The sequence below is a fragment of the Macrobrachium nipponense genome, chromosome 2 (genome assembly GCF_015104395.2).
Source record: "Macrobrachium nipponense isolate FS-2020 chromosome 2, ASM1510439v2, whole genome shotgun sequence".
Lineage (NCBI taxonomy): Eukaryota > Metazoa > Arthropoda > Malacostraca > Decapoda > Palaemonidae > Macrobrachium > Macrobrachium nipponense.
This window is the reverse complement of record NC_087201.1, coordinates 79,483,478-79,505,871: the sequence shown is the minus strand read 5'-3', so window position 1 is coordinate 79,505,871 and position 22,394 is coordinate 79,483,478. Positions and strand designations below refer to the sequence as shown.

The following is a 22,394-nucleotide window of genomic DNA, read 5'->3' as shown; positions in this document are numbered from 1 at the left end:
CCATTAGTGGGTCTGTCCACCACCCAAAACCTGTTATTGCTACTCATATGAGCAGGTCTGTCCATTAAGAGTTAATTTTTCTTAGTTGTATTGCTTGTAAGTTTGACTCTACTGTTTAACTGTATTGATGAATGGGCAGAACTAAATTAAAACATATTCTTAGGCATTTAAGTGCCTCTCATTGTGTAAATGAATTTCAGGATCATGGTGTTGTGCAGGCGGTACTGCAGCAAGAAGTAGTTTTATACTGTGGGAAACTAATTGCAACACACACACAGCTCTTTACTGGCATTCTCAATATTAGAGTAAGGTTTGTAAAAAATGTTGATAAAGTTTTGTTCATGAATTGGATCTGTAAGTACTTTTTGTAGTTGAGTATATTTCTTTCAAGATTTGTAATTTTGTTATACTATGTCATTCCTCATAAAATGGCCTTTAATTACTAGTATAGGTGCAAAGCCCTTCAGTCTGCAGGTATTCCATCATCATTGGAATATAGTACTTGGAAAGTACTATATTCACATCAGTTACTGTTTCTGTATTTTATCAACTCATTGGAATATAGTACTTGGAAAGTACTATATTCACATCAGTTACTGTTTCTGTATTTTGTCAACTCTGTGGTGTTTAAAATAGTTTTCCCACTCAGTTTGCATAGTTTGTCTTCATTTCTTTAGTGATACACAGTTAACACACTGGTGAAATCAGTGTTAATAGGTGTAGACTTTTATATGCTATTCATACAGGAATAAAATTTGGATGTTCATAATGAGCATTACAAGTATCTTAGTGATTTGCATAGTCAAGCTGTCAGGAAGGAAATGTCAGCATTGTAATACTATTTATTGGTCATAAAGTTAAAGATAATGTTTTCTAATGAATGTAACACTAGAAAATACTGGAAAGAAAGAAGTTAGTATTTGTAACCTTACTGTCCTGTGAAACTGGAATAAATTTGCTTATTTTGCTGGTTATCTGATAAAATACTTAGTCTAAAAATACTTGAGTATACATGGGGAAAATTACCAATAAGTAAGATAATAGAAAATCATTGGAAAGGTCTGGTTGGATCTTAACTGTATCAGTGGTCTATGTTGCTTTGAATGGAAAATGGTTAGTGTTCTAAATGTGATATTGTATGTTTCATGTATTATCACTTTCTCGCTCAGTTGGATGATCAAGGCCATGACTTATTATCTACATGACATCCGGGGCAGGAAGGAAACTGTTGAAGCTTTAGCTCCTAATGAAGTTAGAAGGCTTGTAGTGAAGGTTCTCTCCATAGACAAGTGGGCACATGTGGAAAGGTATGTTTTGACTCTTCATGACTGATTGTAATGTCTAACAGTAACTAATCAAACCCAATGGTCTCCAGACCTTCAGATATGCTGGACTGTTAAGTAGCCTGTAAGAAATATATCTTAAAATTTAAGTAAACCTTATTTACCATTACAGTGAACCCCTGTATTTGTGGACTCCGAATTTGCGGACTCACATATTCGTGGATTTCTCTCAGGAATATGTACCCCCATTATTTGCAGGAAATCCATGTATTCACAGTATTTTTTATAAGAAATATCCACAAATTTTGTTTTTTTTTTTCAATTTCATCATAAAATGCAGTATTTGTGATAAAACTATTAAAAAACCAAATATTAGAATTTTTGTGGGTTTTTCTTGAGTTTTACGAAACGAAAAAGGCAGTTTTAAGCATTTTTATAAGCGTTCCAACTATTCACGGGTTCTGGCTATTTGTGGGGGGGGGGGGGGGGGGGGTGGGCTCTGGTACGCATCCCCTGCGAATACAGGGGCCTAATGCTTTTTTGGTTCAAATTTGAGAATACAGTAAAATTATTTTCTGGTACTTTTCTGCCTTCTAGAACATTTTGTACATTCAGGAAGTTTTGTAGTAAATGTTTTGTATTCAGAAAATCTTTCAGTTTCAGTTTAAATTTATCATTCATAAAGTACTTGTTAAAATAAATATTACAATTATTCAGTGGTAAACATTTTTTGCATTTTTCTATTGTTTTTATATATATTTTTAAATGTAATGTGTGATAGTAAAAAATATATATTTTATCATCAAAAAGGATGTTTTTTCATTTTTTTGTGAAGCAAAAAGAATTCATAGATCTCCCTTACATTTAGTACAGTATTTACCAAAAGTACAAATATTGAACATTCTCAGTTAACTTGATTAAGTGTAGTTATAAAGGTTCAAAATGAGCTTAGAACAACATAAGAGTATCACGCAAAATAAATTCACAAATGGCTTAAAATAAGATCTATAAACCCACAAGCCATAAATTCATGAGTTTAGACTAAGTGTTGAACACCCAAGATTCTCTAACGTCTGCATGATGATATATTCTGTATGTATATATCTTGAACTGTTGTAGTCACAAAAATTCTTTCTAAATTATCTCTTTGTGTATCTTTGAAATTGTTTACAGTCCAAGTATAGCACTACATTGTATATTGAATATTGTACAGTCCTTCAACTTTCCTCTTGTGTAAGGTGGTGCTTTAGAGAATTTTAGAACTATATTGACTAATAAGTGTAATACATAGTCTGCTGTGTTTGTATGTTATAATATATAAAGAAATAAAACCTTAAGCCTAAATTTATTACATTGAAGTATTTCAAAAGCAATTGTTTAACTAGGTTTTAAACATTGACTAAAAAAAATTCAAATTTCAGGCTAACACCACAGCAGACAAGGATGATTGATGGGTGCTTAGGACGAACTCCCAAGAAATTTTATGAGAAGGTATATTTATATAATTGCCATAATTAATGTTTTTTGTACTTGATGTAATCCCATTCGTCATTATTAAATACCTAATCAGCACTGCTATTGTAATATGTATACTACACATAAAATATGTGTAGTTTTTGCTAGTATTCCAACACATAATTTCCTTTTATAAAATGTATGGTTATCTGTTTTATCACAACTTTATGGACTACAGTAAATGACTTATTCACAGTCTGCAATGTTCTGAGGTTCAGTAGCCTTTTGCATATCAGACAGAAGTATTACTGTTACCTTCTATGCTCTCGGAATCCTCAAGTATGTTATCTTCAGGTGCTTGTCTCAGCAATCATCATCCACTGCTTGTCAGTGTTCATTTTTATTTCCCTTTGCTTTTTAATTATACATTCCTCAAGTTTTTGCACTTTCATTGCTGAATGAACAATTTCTTTTTGTGGATTATATGATAAATATTTTGCTGTTCCTAAGTTCAAATGTTAGACTGATGACTTCATCAAGGTAGTAATAAAAAATTGTCATTTTTTACCAGTTCCCCATAGTCTCTCTCAGGATCCTTCAGTCATATGCAAACACTTTGACATTCAATAGGTCTGCTGCCAGCCTGAATAGTGATTCAGACATTTATATGATTGTTGGAAGTTGTGATCAAACTAATAAGGCCTTAAATACTAAGTAGGTTTTTCATACAAGCCCATTAATCTGGTAATGGGTATTGTCTTGCAAATGTAACAATCTCATTGCCTCATGTTCAGTCTATTTACAAAGGGAAGTAATTGTCTGATGCATACCTGAGAATCCAGTAATAGTACTACTACTACTACTACTACTACTACTACTACTACTACTACTACTACTACTACTACTACTACTACTACTACTACTACTACTACTACTACTAATGTCTGAAAGACAAAATATTGTTGAACTTGAGAACTTGGCAGACTGTGAATAAAGCATGTATAAGACTAGTGGGTTAGTTTGAAAAAGTATTTGTAATGAAAAATATGTATATTCAAAACTAATATGTATAAATCTTATTTTTGCATAGTTCTTACCTTTAAGGGAGTTATGACAGTATTTCTGTTGTGCGTTTCAGGTCTGGAACATCCTTTTAAAGACGCCCAATGGTGTTTGTTTGTGCAGTCACTTGTTACCCCAGGAACCTACAATCTCAGAAATGTCACCTGGTGAACTTAATTTTGCCATTGCTGTCCAAACTCTTCTGAACCGTATTGAACACCCTGAATATCGACAGATCGTTGTAGAGGTAATTTTTCTTTTGATTTCCATTTTTAACTGATTTTAGTTAAGCAACTTATGCATGGCAAATAATTCCATTAGGAAATAAACCATCACAGATGTAAGATTTCTTCATTGGGCTGAGAGCAGAAGCTGCACACTGGTCCTTACTAGGTTTTCCCACTGAAAGTTCTTTACCTATTTTTGTTACTTTTAAAAAATTAAGTAGTGCATAAACATCTGACAACCTGCTGGGATTAAATTATTATATGACGAGTCCAAAGATCAATCTTGATTATAAGCATATGTATTAAGTTCTAAGGTTCTCAAGCAAGTATTGGTGAATTAGTTGTGTAGAAATTCCATTGGTAAAGTATCACAGATAATTGTGTATATTTTTCTGCTGTAATGGCGTTGAAATTAGTCTTGTTAACACTGAATTTTCAAGACATGTCAGGCACAGATTTTATTAGGAATTTTCATATAAGGTACTTTCTTTTAAGTTCTAAAAGGGCAACCTTAAATGATGCTCATTTGATTTATGCGTATTATGATGAAATACACAACTCACCAGAACTTAGAACTTGTCAGGGGCTTTATCACCACTTTTTTGGTGGTTGTCTGGGGTTTAGAGTACATGTTCAAAGTGAAGGCTTCAGTAGTTATGTCACTATGTCACTATGCTGTAAAGTGTGATTGTAATTGTAATAAGATAATAAACCTAGTAAGTAGCAACTTTCAGGCCTTATCTCTTGATTGATATACTGGATATTACGTTCAGGTAATTTATACCAATGTTGATGACTTTTGGTTATTTTTCAGTTGTTCACCATTATTGCTACTATATTGGAAAGAAACCCAGAGCTTCGGTTTACTCAGCAGTTAAATTTGGATCAGATTGTTAAAGATGCCTTCAAGTTATTTTGTAAGGTAAGAGTAAACAAATTTTGGGGGGAATTAAAGGCACACTTTTTTTCCAACAAAGTTAAGGAAAATCACCATGTGCTGTTTATAGCAAGATGAGTGTTATTTAGGGTAAATTTTGTATATAGAACTCTACACCTAATATTAAATGAATTAACCATGTACAGTCAGATACATATATTAAGAAGAGGAATAAAAAGAAATTATTAAATATTATAAAATATAAAACCTTTTCATGTTTTAAAACTAGTTTCCCCTTCTGTGCGGCTTTTGGAGTCCCAGGGTTGACTAGGGGTTGGGCCAGCACCTCAAGTGCAAGACTATTTTCTCTCCTGAGAGGTCACAGAATTAGTCTTTTCTGGGCTCGACCTGTGTCGCCCAGTGAAATGTTCCTATAGCACTCATTTCTAGGTATAAATAAATGCTAAATATACCAGAGAAAAAAGCCATATGTAATGCCAGAGTTACTACCTCCAGCTCGCTCCCCCTCATAGGGTGTCGGTATAGCACAGGGGCGAGTGGAAACCACTGTCCAGATGCTTTGCCAATTAGACGTCTCCTCTCTCAAAATCCCCTTCTAGAGAGGTGCCGTTACAACGTCTACCTTCCGCTCGCTACTACTACCTCTGCCAAGAACACTCATGCCTGAATTAGCACTCTTTGTGTCTACACGCACTGTTTTCGCTGTTTCCAGGAAGTGTTTTTGCGAAGCATCATGTCTTCCCTTCACCAAGAAGCTTCTTTATATAAGTTGAGTATTCCATTTTTTGTTTTTTGAGCTTGATGGGGCAACGATGCATCCAATATTTTGCCCTTATTTTAAGACACTTGTTCATGGGAGCCGGGCATGACGCCTCTTCCGAGTCAGCCATTTTGGATGCATGGTTGGCCGCGTGCGCGGTTATATCAGAATTTTATTTCGCTGTGTAATTTTGTTCACCGTTTAGCACTTCACCGTATAGGCTACTGTTTCCGTATATTTTACCGTCTCGCTCCTGACGAATACTGAGCCTTGTTTATTACGGTTAGATCCTTACATTATTAGCCTATTATAGGGCCTTTTTCGTTATCATCAGTCACTCAGGAGCGAGTTGGTTCCCTTACGTGCGTATGGTGATATGCTTCATACTACATTATGTGCGAGTATTGTGGTTTAGGTGTCCTAGGCTAGCCTAGCGGTATGCCAGTTTAGTTTTAAGAGGTGAAGATTCCTCATTCATTCGCGTTGCTCATGCATGTATTTTTCTGGTTTAGTTTCTTATTATAATCTTGTATTGCTATATTTGATGAGGTTGGGAGTTCTTCACGATGACCTACCCTAGCCTATCCAACCAGACCTAGGCTAGGTTTTGGAGGGTGGGCTAGGCGGGTTGAGTATGTGCCACCACCCTTTGTGGCTCCTAGTACCGCCAACCCGACCAGGCAGATATGTTTGCTTGGAGGGTGGCCCTGGACTAGAGAGTTCCTCTCTTGTTACGTATGTAGGGGCTAGGCCTATCTTACCTGACCAGATCGGTAGATTCAATTTTGGAGGGTTGAGTTAGGTTCTAGGTGTCCTCTTCGTGACGTCCTTATAGGAGCCATCTTAGTCTACCTGACCAGATCTGTACTGATTTCGGAGGGTTAGGCTGGGTTCTTAGTTGGGTGCGATTTTCTCCCCCCCTTTTTTAGTCAGTACTTCCAATAATTCCTCATCAATTATTTAATGAATTATTTTTGTTGAGTGTAGCCTGGGCCATTGCCCCCTTTAGGGTGTCAGTTGGCCTACCGTCTTCTGCCCCCTTTAGTAGTAGGCTAGTTAACGGCTGCTCGAGAAGTGGTATTCACTGATCGGTTGCTGTTGCCAGGCGATCACGATTCTTCCACTCTCCTCCAGACACCCCCCCCCCCCCCCACCCCCCACCCCATCCTGGACTCGTTCCGGCGCTGCTTTCTTAGCTTGCTGCCCAAGTAATCCTACTGATGAACAATAGCTAGAGCGTAGAGCACGGTCCTGGGGATTAGTTGGAGGAGATTGGGGGATTAGTAGATTATGTAATCTCTATTCATATGTCTCCGGGCCTGTGTTTATTCCGGCGAGGTGTGGTCTACCATCACACCCACCAGGAGGCTATACACCTAAGTTTACGTACCGCTGTTCCGCCGCTCTGTTTTCCGTACTTCTCTAGTGTTATCGCTGCTTCCCCACTCCAGTGGGAGCTGAACTAGGCTTAGAGATGCATTTCTAATTGACTTGGAACTGCTACTCTTCTCCGGTGCGATCAGATTCAGGCTTAGGTTTTACCTATTTTCCCTGTTCTGCTCATATCAGGCCAACCCCACCGGTTAAAGCTATTGTGATAACGAGATTATGGATTCCGGAGCAGGCGGAGACATTCAGAGCTCATGTTAGGAAATTTATTATGTAGCTTCTGTTGGTATGTTCCGGGCCTGTGTTTATTCCGGTGAAGTGTGGTCTACCATCACATGCGCCAGGATGTACTATACACTGGAGTTCTACGTACCGTTGTTCCCGCCGCTCTGTTTTCTGTATTCTATGTTATCGCTGCTGCCCACTCCAGTGGGGGCGGAACTAGGCTTAGAGAATACGCTTCTAATTGGTTAGGAATTGCTACTCTACTCCGGTGCGATCAGACTCAGGCTTAGGCTTTGCCTTGTTTCCCTGTTCTGCTCGTATCAGGCTAACTCCGCTGGTTATAGCTTTGGCGATACCCAGAGTGTGGATTCCGGAGCAGGCGGAGACATCCAGAGCTTTATTAATAAGAAGTAAGTCGAAGATTATAGTTGATGTTACCTTTAGCTAGTTAAGTAACTAGTTTAAGTGTACACATACCGCCGGAAATAACTCTGGTGGCATTATTTGACGATACTCATGTATCTTTCCAACTTACAGATGGTTCGCTGTCAGGTGGGGGGGTGCCCAGCCGTCCTTCATAAGACGTATGGGCATGAGGTCTGCCGGTCTCATGCCAACTGCGCCATCCAACTGGAGGGACTCTTGGTCTGGTACCCAGAATCCTGCGTGGTGTGTTACGGCCTCGTTAGGAACGTGACAGATGAGTCAGTAGGTAGCATCCTCGCCTCGTTGTTACTTTGAATTCTGTGTTACACGTATCGATTGCGCATAAGTCAAACTAGATAACGAGGAAAAGTCCCCGACACTGGGGAACCTGATTTGATTATCTCTTACAGGTTGATCTGATGCTCAAGGACTCCTCGTTGACAACCCTTAAGGCCTGGGTAGGGGGGTTTGGGAGGAACATTGGATCCGGCCAACCCTACGTGCTGTCGGAGATGTGTTTCCTCTACCCGAACGCTAAGGTTTCAGCAGCAGTAGCGGCGGAAGTAGCAGCTCCCATTATAGAGCGGATCCGCCAAGAGACCCAAGCCCCTTCGGAGGACCAAGAGGGCTTGTGCGATGATATGACGGAGGAGGTGGCGGCCATCAGCCTGCATCAAGAGCCCATGGCCATCAAGGACCAGGAGGAAGGTAGGGAGGTAAGTGAGGCAGGTAATCGTTGGGCTAACGTTCTCTCCTTCAACCCAACTCCTCCTCCTCCTTCTTTTCAGGGCTTCTCTGGGAAGTCCACGACCTTTGGGAATAGGTCGGGCTCAGTAATCCCCAAGGTGAAAACCTTGAAGACGAAGTCTCTGCCGAAGGCGGTTAGACCAGCCAAGCCTTCTCCGGCAGGCTCCGCCAGGTCGTCATTGGCCCCCAAGCCTTCGACTTCCTCGGCCAAAGCTACTCCCCCACCCAAGGGGTCGAGAGCTAAGACTTCTAAAGCCAGACCGATGGAGTCCGGCATGGACCAGGAGGCTTTCGCCACTCTTCTCATGCAGAAGATGAGAATAGTAGTGGACTCGAGACTTCAATCGATGTCCACTCAACTTGCCTCGGTTCTAGAGACATCCGGACAGTCCATCCTGTTTGGTCCAAAGATTGGAAACCCAGGAGGATTTGGTGGCCGGATTTATCCAGTTTGGAAGCACACCGCAGTCCTTTGGGGTGCCGGACACATCCAAGCTCCCACCATTTGAGAATAGCAACCCATGGCCGTTGGCTCTACATGCTCCATTTTCAGAGGGCAGGCTTACAATTGAGGGTTGCGGAACCCGACCTGTGGAAGACTATGAGTTCTTCCCGCCGGGCCTACAATTCCCCTTCCCGGGCTACGCTAGGCTAGCCAAGGAAGCGTTGGTCAGGGTAGACAAGGTCCCAAAAGAGACAGTGATCTACCCTAGGGATCAGGCTCAGTCAGCATGGGTCCGCACCCTTACGGAATGGGAGTGCGTCAACACCAAGTTGACGCCTCACAAAGGTTGCTATACCATGTTCGTAGCGCTGGATAACATCCCGACACCTTGCACATCGAAGATCGCAGAATTGACACTGCAAGCCAGGCTGGAAGATAAACCCACGCCTCAACTAAAAGAGACGGAGGCTACCTCTTTGCTCTTTCCCGGAGATCTGGACTGTTGGGCTGGCGCTCCGGCAACGTTCACAGTGGGCAAACTCGACCCGGAGTGTGCCTCCACACAATTCAGTGAACATTTGCCTAGAATTCCGGATACCCTGATAAGGCGGAATTCAAAGCAAGATGTAGGCTGAGCAGGTCAATTAACTCAGCCCCCACTGCAGAGTTGACAGCTTCTGTCTTTCCAGAGGAGCTTCTATTTTGGGTCCTGACGAAGTCGCTGCTGCAGGCTTATCAATAGGACCTGTATGATTTCATAGTGGCTAGACGAGCCTGCAGGAAGCATGTCTTTGCTAATGGCTCCATCAGGCATGAGCCTAGCAAGCTCATAAAGGCATCGATCTGGGAGGCCAACCTCTTTCCTGAGGACGTGGTTAACAGCATCCTCAGCGGCTAGGGCTAACCAGAACCTTCGTGTCTGCTGGGGACTTCCCTTCAAAAGGAAGTTCGAGACCCCCAGACCACAAGCCAAAAGTAGGAAGAGGCCTAGGAAGTATCAGCCTTTCCAGACCTCGCAGCCTCAAGCAGTGGTACAGGCAGTTCCTGTCTCCCAAATGAGTAAGCCTTCGACATCTAAGGCACAACCACAACAGCAGTTTGTTCTGCTGCAGAGTCAACCGACTAAACAGCCCTCGAGTTCGGCTGCCCTTGTGACTTCCCCAGCCTTCAACGCCTCGTTTGAAACACAAGGGGCGTTTCGAGGCTATAATAGGCACGCAAGGGGTTGCAGAGCAAGAGGTGCTTACCGGCAGAGAGCTGGCTCTAGAGTTCTTTCAAGAGGCAGAGGCTTCAGAGGAGGCAGAGGAAGTAAGACCTCAACCAGTCAATGAGTCTCTCCAGGTAGGTGGGAGACTGTACCTCTCCCGGGACCATTGGACCTTCAGTACGTGGGCCCACAGTATTGCATTGAAAGGTCTGGGGTGGAGATGGATAAAAGGGCCTCCTCCACCAGTCAGTTTCCATCAGATTCCAACGACAGACCTACTAGACTATGCCAAAGACCTTCTTCAAAAGAAGGCAATAAAGAAAGTCAGTCACCTGAAATTTAAAGGACGTTTGTTCAGTGTACCGAAGAAGGACTCGGACAAACGAAGAGTGATTCTGAACTTGTCCCGTCTCAACTCATACATTCAATGCGACAAGTTCCGCATGCTAACCGTCTCGCAGGTGCGGACCTTACTTCCCTGGGGTCATCACCACCTCTATCGATCTTATAGACGCTTACTATCATGTACCAATAGCAAGAAACTTCTCTCCATACCTAGGCTTACTCGTTCAGTCATGCCATTCGGGCTCAACATTGTGCCCAGAATATTCACCAAACTAGGAGAGACAGTACTCCAAGAACTAAGAGCTTAGGGGTGGTGTTAGTAGCTTACCTAGACGACTGGCTCATTTGGGCAACCAGCGACGAGGAATGTCGCAAGGCAACAGTCAAAGTAATAAAATTCCTAGACTACCTGGGTTTCCAGATAAACAAGGAAAAGTCCCGTCTCATTCCGGCGTCTCGCTTTCAATGGTTGGGAATTCAATGGGACCTAACCACACACAAACTATCTCTTCTGCCAAAGAAGTGCAGAGAGATAGCAAAAGCTACGAGACAATTCCTCAAGAACAAACGGGCTTCTCGTCGTACCCAAGAGAGAATCTTAGGTTCACTTCAGTTTGCTTCAGTAACAGATGTTCTGTTGAAAGCCAGACTGAAGGATATCAATCGGGAATGGCAGAAATGAGCCAGCAACAAGTTCAGAGACAAAATCTCTTTGATTCCGCCAATACTAAGGAAAAGACTCGGCCCATGGACGGAAGTCCGGAGTCTTTCCAAATCAGTGCCACTACAATTTCCCCCGCAGTCTCTGATAGTCCACACGGATGCCTCTCTAAGCGGATGGGGGGGCTACTCTAAGTACAAGAAGGTTCAAGGAACATGGTCGACAACATTCTGCCAGTTCCACATCAACGAACTAGAGGCAATGGCCATTTTTCTGACCCTAAAACGACTAGCTCCGGCCAGGAACATTCATATCAGACTAGTCTCGGACAGCGCAGAGATAGTTTATTGCATAAACAGGGGAGGCTCCAAGTCAAGCCAAATAAATCAAGTGATGATTGCAATCTTTTCGTTGGCAATGAAACATCATTGGCACCTGTCAGCCACTCACCTGGCAGGAGTACGGAATGTCAATGCGGACTCACTGTCCAGGACAACTCCGCTGGAGTCGGAGTGGTCCTTGGACACTAAATCATTCAATTGGATTGGCCAATTAATCCCGGGCCTTCAGGTAGACCTGTTCGCCACGGAGTCCAATCACAAACTTCCGTGTTATGTGGCTCCCAATCTGGATCCTCTAGCTCACGCCACAGATGCAATGTCCATAGACTGGAACAATTGGCAGAAGATTTACCTATTTCCGCCAATAAACCTTTTGCTGAAAGTTCTACACAAACTCAGATCTTTCAGAGGAGAGCACCCAACTGGCCAAAGAGCAATTGGTTTCCTCTTCTACTGGAGTTGAAACTCCATCCCAGACGGATTCCCAACCCAAAACTGACTCAAATAGTACAAACTCGGACTGTGTCAGCTTCCTCAAGAATTCTGAATGCCCTAACATTATGGACTTCATGAAATTTGTGGCACAGAAGGATGCTAGTATTGACCCATTAAACACCCTGTTCGTGGAGTCAGACAAAAGAGAATAAACACTCAGGCAGTATGATTCGGCAGTAAGGTAGCTAGCCATCTTTCTAAAAGAATCAGATGTCCAAAAGATGACTACGAATCTGACAATTTCATTCTTTAGAACTCTGTTCGAAAAAGGCATAGCTGCTAGTACCATTACTACGACTAAATCTGCCTTGAGGAAGATATTTCAGTTTGGCTTTAATGTTGATTTAACAGATTCGTACTTCTCGTCTATCCCTAGAGCATGGGCTCATCTGAGACCGGTAACCACCCTCACATGGTCCCCTGGTTTTGAAATGACGTACTCAGGTTGGCTTCAGATACTGATAACGAATCATGTTCATATATAACCCTTCTCAGGAAAACATTATTTTTAATGAGTCTGGCCTCAGGCGCCAGAATATCTGAACTGTCGGCTCTCTCTAGAGAAGCAAATCATATTGATTTCCTCCCGTCGTCAGGAGAAGTTCTGCTCTTTCCAGATCAGAAATTCTTAGCAAAGAATGAAGACCCACAAAAGAGGTGGTCTCCATGGAAGATTGTCCCTCTTCCACAGGACCCATCATTATGTCCTATTATTACATTAAAATCTTATCTGGGCAGAACTTCTATAAAGTCTTCAGGTCCTCTTTTTATTAGAGAGAATGGTGGAACCATTTCCGTGAAGGCCATCAGACAACAAATTCTTTATTTTATTAAACAAGCCAATCCGGATTCAGTCCCTCATGTCCATGATATCTGGGCAGTGGCTACCTCAGTTAATTATTTTCATCATATGAACTTCGAGGATCTTAAAAAATATACGGGTTGGAAATCCCCGACAGTATTTAAACGCCATTATCTGAAAACTCTAGAGGCCCTTAAATATTCGGCAGTGGCTGCAGGGAACATTGTCTCCCCTGATACGGCCTAGTTATGTAATTCTAAATCTGTATTTTATTATTTTGCTTTTAATTATCTTTTGGTACTCACTCTCACCTACCTGCCTCGCTTGTAATCCCTGCCTTTCTGCCTTTTGTTCTGGACTGGATTGCTCATCAACCCACTCCTGTACATGTACATAGTTCATTAATATGTTTGTTTTTATGTTCATTAATTGTTTTATATTCTTAGTGATAGTATGGATTTGGTCATATTAGGTGCTTTTTACCATTTGTAATTTGTTATCCTCACCTTGGTTATTAAAACAATAATTTTAAGGAATTTTTATTTTCCTTTCATATAAAATTTTGTTTACATTTTATTTCCAAGCTTGTATGGCCAATTCTCTGTTACTATTTCACTGGGCGACACAGGTCGAGCCCAGAAAAGGGATTTTGACAAAGGGAAAATCTAGTTCTGGGGGAAGACCTGTGTCACCCAGTGAACCCATCCCTCTCTTTTTTCCTTTTCCCCACCCTTTAGCTGGCCCAAGCTTGGGTGCGTACTTCAGGAATGAGGGTTCTTGGCAGAGGTAGTAGTAGCGAGCGGAAGGTAGATGTTGTAACGGCACCTCTCTAGAGGGGGATTTTGAGAGAGGGAGACATCTACTTGGCAAAGCATCTGGTTTCCACTTGCCCCTGTGCTATACCGACACCCTATGAGGGTGAGCGAGCTGGAGATAGTAACTCTGGCATTCCATATTGCTTTTTTCTCTGGTATATTTAGCATTTATTTATAATACCTAGAAATGAGTGCTATAGGGACATTTCACTGGGCGACACAGGTCTTCCCCCAGAAATAGATTTTTCCTTTGTCAAAATCCCTTTTTTAACTACTTTTTTGGTCAAATCAAGGTTGACTTTCACTTCAGAGAGACTGTATGGGGGTGGTGCCATCAGTGCACCTCACCTTATGCATTGTAGGAATTACTTGAGGTTCTTTGCAGCATCCTTTTAGCCATAGCTGCAACCCCTTTCATTCCTTTTACTGTCCCTCTGTTCATATGTTCTTTCTACATTCCACCCTCTCCTACCAGTTGTTTTATAGTGCAACTGCAAGGTTTTCTTTCTGTTACACCTTTCAAACCCTTTTTACTTTGTACCCCATTCAGTGCTGGATAACCTCTGAGGTCCCAGTGCTTGGTCTTTGGCCTAAATTTTGTGTTCCATTCTACTTCAGAGACTTGTCTTCTCCATCTTAGCTGTTGCACTGTGGATTTTTGCTTGGTGGATAGATTTAGAAAACTAATTATGTTATAATTTTTCATTAGTGTGCATTTTATTTTGATTTTCGCATTCATGTTTATCATCATCCAATTTTCAGAGAGGGTTTCAGTCCACATTTGGAGCCTAACCAAGAAGCTCCCTTTTTTCTTCAAGTCCTTTTCACTTTTCTAGTTATCAGCAGCTCAGCATTTCTCCTGTCTAATGTCTTAAACTGTTCAGGCTTCAATGTCTTAAGTAATACAAGTTCACAGTCCCTTTTCCAGAACCCTTGTGGCTACCTATGTTTTGTCTTTTGGATTTTTTGGAACTAATGCTTGCTTCTTCCTTGGGGTCTGGGGTAAGTTTCAGTCTTGATAGATTATATGAGGCTGGGCATACTATACTTGTCTCGGATTTGGTAGATTCTGTTAATAATGTATATTGCATCTATGGTAGCTTTTGAATAATTAATTGGCCTGGAAGCCAAAGTTTGGTAGGCTGAGCATGAATCATCATACATTCAACTGAAGTTTATTACTAAACTTATGGCATGTTTGCTGATGTTAGCGTAACTATCGCCCATTTATTAAGAGTTACATTATGAAACAAGTATAGAATTGTCAAAAACTGGTTAATTCTCAGTGGTGATGTTCGCAAGTAAAAACAAGGTTTTTTAGTTTTCTTATGTGTTTTGGAGAATTTCTTAAGAAAGCTTAAGATATCCATATGTATTCTCTGAAAAGGTCTACTCGGTATAGGATACGATCCTAATTTGCATGACTTTGTCCTAGCAGGCTTACATGCGTTGCACACCGCACAATTCCTTACGAAATTTTCCACATCTTTACCCATATTTTTCCAAATGTATTTAGCACGAACCTCATCATACGTTTTTTCTATTCCCAAGTGAGGACTACCGAACCTGCAATGAACTATATCTAAAACCACTGGAATTAGGACTTTCGGAATTACGATCTGTGTCGTATCTCCTTTACTTTCACTGGTTCTCAACTTATATTCAATTTTTCTAACCAATAGATTACCTTCTAACTCCAAACCCGAAAAAGGCAAGCTATAACGTTTCCTGACTAATTCCCCTCTCAGAAACGCTTTCGCATCTGCTAAAATCTTGTCTTCATCTTGCCTTAGCTCTATGAGAGGTATATCTCATTGTATGGTTTCGCTAGTGACCTGTGCGACTTGGAAACCTTCGGTGTCATGAAAACTCCTGCTTAGAGCATCAGCAACAACATTAAATTTGCCCTCTATATATTTGAGCTTTGCATCAAAATCTCTGATAGTTAAAAACCATCGAGCTCTTTTGGACAACAAATCGGGTTTATTAAAAAGATCGAGTGATGGTTTGTGGTCTGTAAGAACTTCTACTTTATTCCCCATCAGTAACATTTTAAAATGAACTAAGCTCGACACTATTGCAAAGGCTTCCTTATCTATGGTGGCCATGGACTTCTCGTTGCTGCCCTTTGTCCTGAACTTCCTGCTATTAAAAGCTATAGGATGAAATTTCCCATCGAATTTTTGCATAAGGCAAGCACCTATACCTTCCTGGCTTGCATCAGTCACTAATGTAAAAGGTTCCTTAAAATCTGGAAACTTCAAAACAGGGGGATTCATTAGCGCGTCTTTGAGCTTTTGAAAACTCTCTGCCTGGGGTTCCTTCCATTGAAATTGAACGTCTTCCCGTAACACATCAGTTAGGGGAGCTGCTATGTTAGAAAACCCTTTTACAAATCTCCTAAAGAAACCGGCGATACCCAGGAATGACTTAAGCTCTTTCTTTGATCTGGGGTTGCGAAAATTCGCTATTGCTTTGACTTTACCGTCATTTACTCTAACCCTTTCCTTAGATATGATGTGACCTAGATATGTGATCTGCTTTTTCAAGAACGAGCACTTGGCTAGCTTGATTTTTAACCCCACTAATCTAAACCTCCTAAGTACTTCTGTAAGCACTTCCAGGTGTTGCGCGATCGTGTCCGTTGCGATCAGGATGTCATCCATATACACAAAAACATTTTTGCCCAATAACCTGTGCAAAACTGTGTTCACCAACCTGGTAAAAGTCATCTGACTGGCCGATAAACCGAAAGGCATTTGCATAAATTCATAGTGTCCCTTGGGCACTGAAAAGGCGGTATACAGTAGACCCTTGACTCACGAACACAATCCGTTCCTAGACCTTTGGTCGTGTTCCAAATTGTTCGTGACTCGGAGCTAATTTCCCCATAAGGTTTAATGGGAATAAATATTAATTGGTTCTCGACCCCTACGAACCAATATATATTATGTATATTTTGCCTATTTTACACAGATAATGTAAAAGTCAGTGTAAAAAACCTTAATATATCTAATAATATAATTTAAAATGGTAAACTAACACTATAAAAACGTTTGTAAAGTGAACACTTACTATGACTGGCGAGACTTCTGGCTTGACGGACAAGAGAGGAGGGTGGTGGTGGGGAGGAGGTTATTGTGCGGAAGGAGAACCCTCCCCATCCAGGTCGGGGAGATCTCGTTCCGGAGATTCAACTCTTCTAGGTTTTTTTGGTGAACGTTTAATCACAAACTTATCCAATGTCTGTTGCCTTTTCCTTCCTTGCATAACTTTTCTGAAATGGCTCATTAAATTTTCATTGAGCATATTCACGATCCTGTTCATAACAATTTTGTCCGGATGATACAATTCAAGGAAGCATGGACATCATTCCACTTTTCCCAATGTGGCTTTTATCACATCACTGCTGACATCTGTAACTTCCTCCCCCCAGCCTCCTCTTCGTCAGTTGATTGCTCCCGAGCAAGTTGCTCCTGCTGCTCTTTGTGGAGTTGAACAAGTTCGTCCGCAGTCAAAATCTTCTGATGTTCAGCGACCAATTCTTCAACATCTTCGTCGTTGACTTGTAGACCCCATACTGTTGCCCATGGACACAATTTCTTGCACAATCTCTGCATCGAAGCCCTCAAAAGTCACGGACAGTTACGCACTGGGGCCAAAGTTTCGCCACGCAGAATTTAATGTGCGGTACGTAACTCTGATACACTTTGCCGAGCTTTCTCGCAGATGATCGGCTCGTTTACACTATAACCACCTGCCATCTGTTTCTCATGTACCCACTTCAAAATTATTTTTTCTGCCTCTTCGAGGGTTTCGCGATCTCATCTTGGTTAGTACTGTCACTCCCTTCGCAACATTTGCTTCTTTAATGGCATCCTTGTTTTTCAAAATTGTCGAAATTGTCGACTTGGCCATCTTGTACTCACTTGCGATATCCGGCTCCACATAGACGCCACGCGAACACCACGTTCAAACTTTTCTATAATTTCTTTCTTTATTTCATGGTTATCTTCCTCTGCACCTCTTCTCACCCATCACTCTTCACTTTCTTACTTTCACCACCACTCTTCACTTTCTTAGGGCCCATTCCATTATGAAGAAAATCACAAGTTTTAGCGCAAAAAATGCTAAGCGAATTGACGAACGTCTTGTACACAATGAGATGAGACAAAGAGCGATGCGTGGGTGACGCCGTGCGTGGGCGGCTGGAGGATGGCTGTTCCCATGGCAACTCAAACGCTCTCACCGTGTGCTGGGCGATTTCGCGCATTTTTCAAATGTTTGTGTCTAAAAATTAGTTTTGTGAAACAAAGTGAATTGTTATTTTCCAGAAATTTCCAGCATTTTCAAATGTTCATGTCTCAAAATTAGTTCATGACCCAAACAGAATTTTTATTTTCCGCCTTTTTTTTGTTCGTATCTCAAAGTTAGTTCGTAGGTCAAGGGTGAAATTTACCTATAATTTTGGTCGGGGGGATCGAGTTGTACGTGGGTCAATGCGTTCGTGAGTCAAGGGTCTACTGTATTCCTTGCTACTCTCGCTAAGAGGGACCTGTAAGAAACCCTGCGCCAAATCAATTGAGTTATAAATATTATGTCCCCCAATTTCAACAAAAAGATCTGGTATGTACGTGACTGGGTAGCGGTCAGGGATCGTTTTCTCATTTAAACGTCTAAAATCGACGCATACACGGACCGAACCGTCTTTCTTAGGTACCGCTAACAAGGGAAAGTTGTAAGGAGACACGCTGGGTCTAATGATTCCTTCTTCTTCCCATCTATTAACCTCTTTCTCTACCTGTTCTCTGATTTTGAAAGGTTTGCAATATGCAGGAATATAAATAGGTTTTGTGTTACTCTCCAAATTTACCTTATGCTCTAACACATTAGTCAACCCCAATTTATCACCTTGTAAGGCTACCGTATCCCCAAATTCTGCCAAGAGTCCGCTTATCGCTTCAACGTGTTTGCTATAATCCTCATTAGCTAAATGTTCTCTGAATGTTCGTTTCCTTGACTGTATTTCTGCCTCTGAAAACTCAGGTTTCCCCTCTACGATAGCCACTGAACCACTATCACAATTCCAATCTTGGAAATCCAATATATATGTGTTTTTCTGGTGTCTCCTAACTGTATCATTACAGTTTAACAACTCCAACCACGTAAACCCATCCTTGGATACACTGTTCACCGATGCCGTGCTAACAACTCCTCTGAGCTTTTCGCTGTTTTCAATAACACACACATCTATGGGTTTTCTCATTTCCTTCAATTTAACTTTTACCATAGTCGTCGACCTTGGTAGTAACATAATATCTTCAGATAAAACACCTCTATATTTGTGGTTAGTACCTCCCATTTCCACCACCCCATACAAATTACCACCCTCAGTATCATCCCCAGCATTGTTAGTATCAGAAATAACATCCATATTAGTATCATCACCACCATTGTTATCATTGTTACCACTGTGAACTCTGATAGAACCCCCGTAATCATCTCCCATATCACCAACGTGTGTTTTAACATTACCTTTCTCCATAACACTTGTATCACCGCCCTTAATACCACTGAGTACTTCTCCAATTTCAATAACCTCCATGTCTTCAATTCTATTCACGTCCTCATATGGTTTGAAATAACCCAGCTTTCCGACTGTTATCCCATTAGCACCCGCATGGATCGAAATCTTGTCTTCTACAAGCAGGATGACCCAGCAAAAGTTTATTACCTAACGCAATTCCTTTTATTACCAAAAAAGGTTCTGTTAACACTCTGTCACCAAGAGTAAACTGTATTTGAACACAACCCAGGGTATTTAATCTATGGGCTTGCACATCACACACCGTCTCCGTTGAGGGCCGCAAAGGGTAATTGGAAAACATGGATTGATACAAGTTATAGTCCATTAGATTTATTGCGGCCCCTGAGTCTATAAACACCGGGATATCTACATCCCCTACCGTTACATAGACTATAGGCTTGGGCTCTGGGGCGTCCCCCAGGAGACCACAATGGCATTTACCAATCACTTGTACCCTTTTTGTTGACCGGGCTTCCAAAAATTTCGCCGATCCCTTTGCCCTCTGGTTTGACCTGCCTGGGAAGCTCTCACATTATAATTACCAGAACCTTGAGGTGTAGGCCTCGCATCTCTCCGTATCTGAGACTGACAAGACTGCCAATAATGATCAGTGCTTTTACACATTCCACAATATTTAACCCTACACAATTTTTTTGGATGTCCTGGTTTATTGCAGTTGAAACAACGCTACTGCTGTTGCTTTTGATTGATCGATCTTTTGTTATACTCAACTGTTGCGCACAGACGATGAGGAGAAAGTTCCGTGTCTCTCTGTACTCTATCCCTCGGGCCTGTCCCGTTAAAAATTGTGCTATCTACAGTAGGACATTTAGACCTGTGTTTATCTATTCGAGTATAAAGTAATTCTTCGTCTGAGGTAGGCTCAATCTTTTCATCAAAGCTATCCACTATTGCATCGGGTACCTCGTGTAAGAGCAGGGAAAAATAGATCAGTTTATGAACATTATTTAGAGGGAGATTATTCCCTGTAACCCATTTAGATGTTTTCAATTTTCCTACCCAATCTGCCACTGCGTCAAACAGCTTTGAACTATGTTCTACAAGGCTATTAGTGCCTTTCCGCAGTTTATAAAGACCTCGAAGGTCTCTCACCATATCTCCGTGTTCCTTTGAGCCATATGCTGTTTTCAAAAATGCTTGCAAGTCTGTCCAGGTATGACATTTTGTAAATTGGAAACTCCTTGACCTATGACTGAGGTCTCCCTTATTGAAATCTAGCAAAGCTTTCGCCTCTCTAAATGCCTCTACATCGTCTACTATATTCTTTCCCGCTAAATAGTTATTAACTCCTTCTATGAAGATATTTACAGGCTGTGACAGTACGCCATCTACAATCCCTTTGAATGGGCTGACGCCAGCACTAATGTTCGTCACGTGATGTAGTAGCATTGTAGGTTTAGTATCCGCCATTTTATCCTGTTTCCGAAGGCTATTTTGTTTAATAAGCTTCCCCAATCTCAATAACATCAATGTATTTATATACACTAAACCCAATCAAGAAAAATCAACACAAATTTTCCCCCAATAATAGATAACAAAAGTTAAGCGCACCCCGTCCCTAATCACAATAACAACCCCACGAAAATGACAATAACAAAAAAAAAAATAAGGAGTAGATAGAAAAGGAGAAAGAATAAAAGAACTTGCCAGTCAATTCGCCTCGGCAAACCCTGCCTCGTCCCCAGTTCCCTCTTTCTCTCTCTCTCTCTCTCTCACTCTCTCTCTCTCTTTCCGGCATGACTCGCAGCAAAAGTTCCGCTCAGGTAAATTTGCCACACACAAATACTACAAGGAACGTGAACAACAATAAAAGGGTAAAAAAAAATACACAAAAGCTAAAAGGAAGAAAATAAGAAAGAAAAAACTCGAAAATACACTCACGTCTTCATACGACCGGGAACCGAATTCGTATACACACCGCAAATATGCGTGAACTGCGAAACACTTAATATGTCGAAAATTAAACTTTTCCTCTTCACGTTTTTTAAAACACCTTTATTCCGTAACCTCAAGAAATCGAAACTGACTTGGCTTGGGAGAGGATGTCTGAGGGACAGCTTCTCTCTGTCGAATGCATTGAATCAGCAGAAAGAACCCTGAGTTGCCTGTGACATGATTAATAACCCCTTTTTCCTACCAAAAAAAGAAGAGACCCCCTATTTCTAACTAGTCACCCGTCCCTTCGGAGCATACCTACAGCTTATAAAATATATAAAAAGCCTTTTAAGCTGCCACCACTGTATTCCCCCTCCTTATTCACTAAATTACACAAACTGGGGACTCTTGCCTGTTGCCAATGGTGCCCTGTCTGCAACCATATCACTAGGCTTATTAAGACTGTGTAAATACAAAAATATGCTATTGATTTCCCAAAGCAGTTGGTTATAAAATAGAACAAAATGATTAACAAGTCATAATGGCATAAAAAGCCAAATCTGCCCATAAAGAAACCAGTAAGATAACATTCTACCCTCCTGACTAAGGTTTTACTCCCAAACCCAAAATGTCACTAAGTCTCGTATTAGTCAGGTTAGAGAATCCCATTTCTAATCAACCATGGAATTGGACCCATCTGTAATAAAGATAATAGGTATAAAAACATATCCCACACATCACTCTTTTCAAAGTATTCACGTAAAGAGAGTATTTCACACTTCTCTCTCTTTTCAAAAGGTAACAGTTTTTCTAAGTTTTTTTTATAGAATATGTCCTACCTTTACGATGGGCGTTTTCTCCCGACACTCGGAGTAACCGCTTGATCTCTTATCGTTCACCTCAAAGAATGCGTCTTCCACAAGTGCCCCGAGCTAGTAGGCCTGCAATACGCGTACAAACGTACGTACATGCCTCACGACCTGGCGAATGATCTCTGAGTCAAATTGCTTGGTCAACAAATATACCTTTCTTCAAGTGAACTTGTACTGCACCACCTCTTGTCTCTAAGCAAGGAGAGATATGTGACTTCACTATCATTACATTGGCACTTTAAACATATTATTAGCCATTCCCCCTCTTTTCATCTGCTATACATATGCACGGGTTGCCAGATCTCACAGATTTCTTGCTTTTCAATCTCCAATTGTTTAACCGGATCCAGCTAGGCGCTAGAAAATTTTCGTATTATTAAGACAGAAGGTTTGTAGCTATAAAAAATACAAATTGTCTTAGAAAATTTGTCATTTCCTATGTATAGGATACTCTAT

The 22,394-nt window shown here is 41.2% G+C and overlaps 1 protein-coding gene across 4 annotated transcripts in view; it reads left to right on the top strand.

Moving 5' to 3' along the window:
- Positions 1 to 22,394, top strand: part of LOC135220697 (probable phosphorylase b kinase regulatory subunit beta) — a 329,203-nt gene that overhangs the window by 295,658 nt on the left and 11,151 nt on the right. For all 4 annotated transcript variants that reach the window (XM_064258095.1, XM_064258098.1, XM_064258094.1 and 1 more), the window contains 5 exons: positions 201 to 310; positions 1,170 to 1,307; positions 2,705 to 2,774; positions 3,877 to 4,047; positions 4,842 to 4,949. In XM_064258095.1, the coding sequence (XP_064114165.1) occupies positions 201 to 310; positions 1,170 to 1,307; positions 2,705 to 2,774; positions 3,877 to 4,047; positions 4,842 to 4,949 (597 nt within the window). The remainder of the gene's footprint in view (positions 1 to 200; positions 311 to 1,169; positions 1,308 to 2,704; positions 2,775 to 3,876; positions 4,048 to 4,841; positions 4,950 to 22,394) is intronic.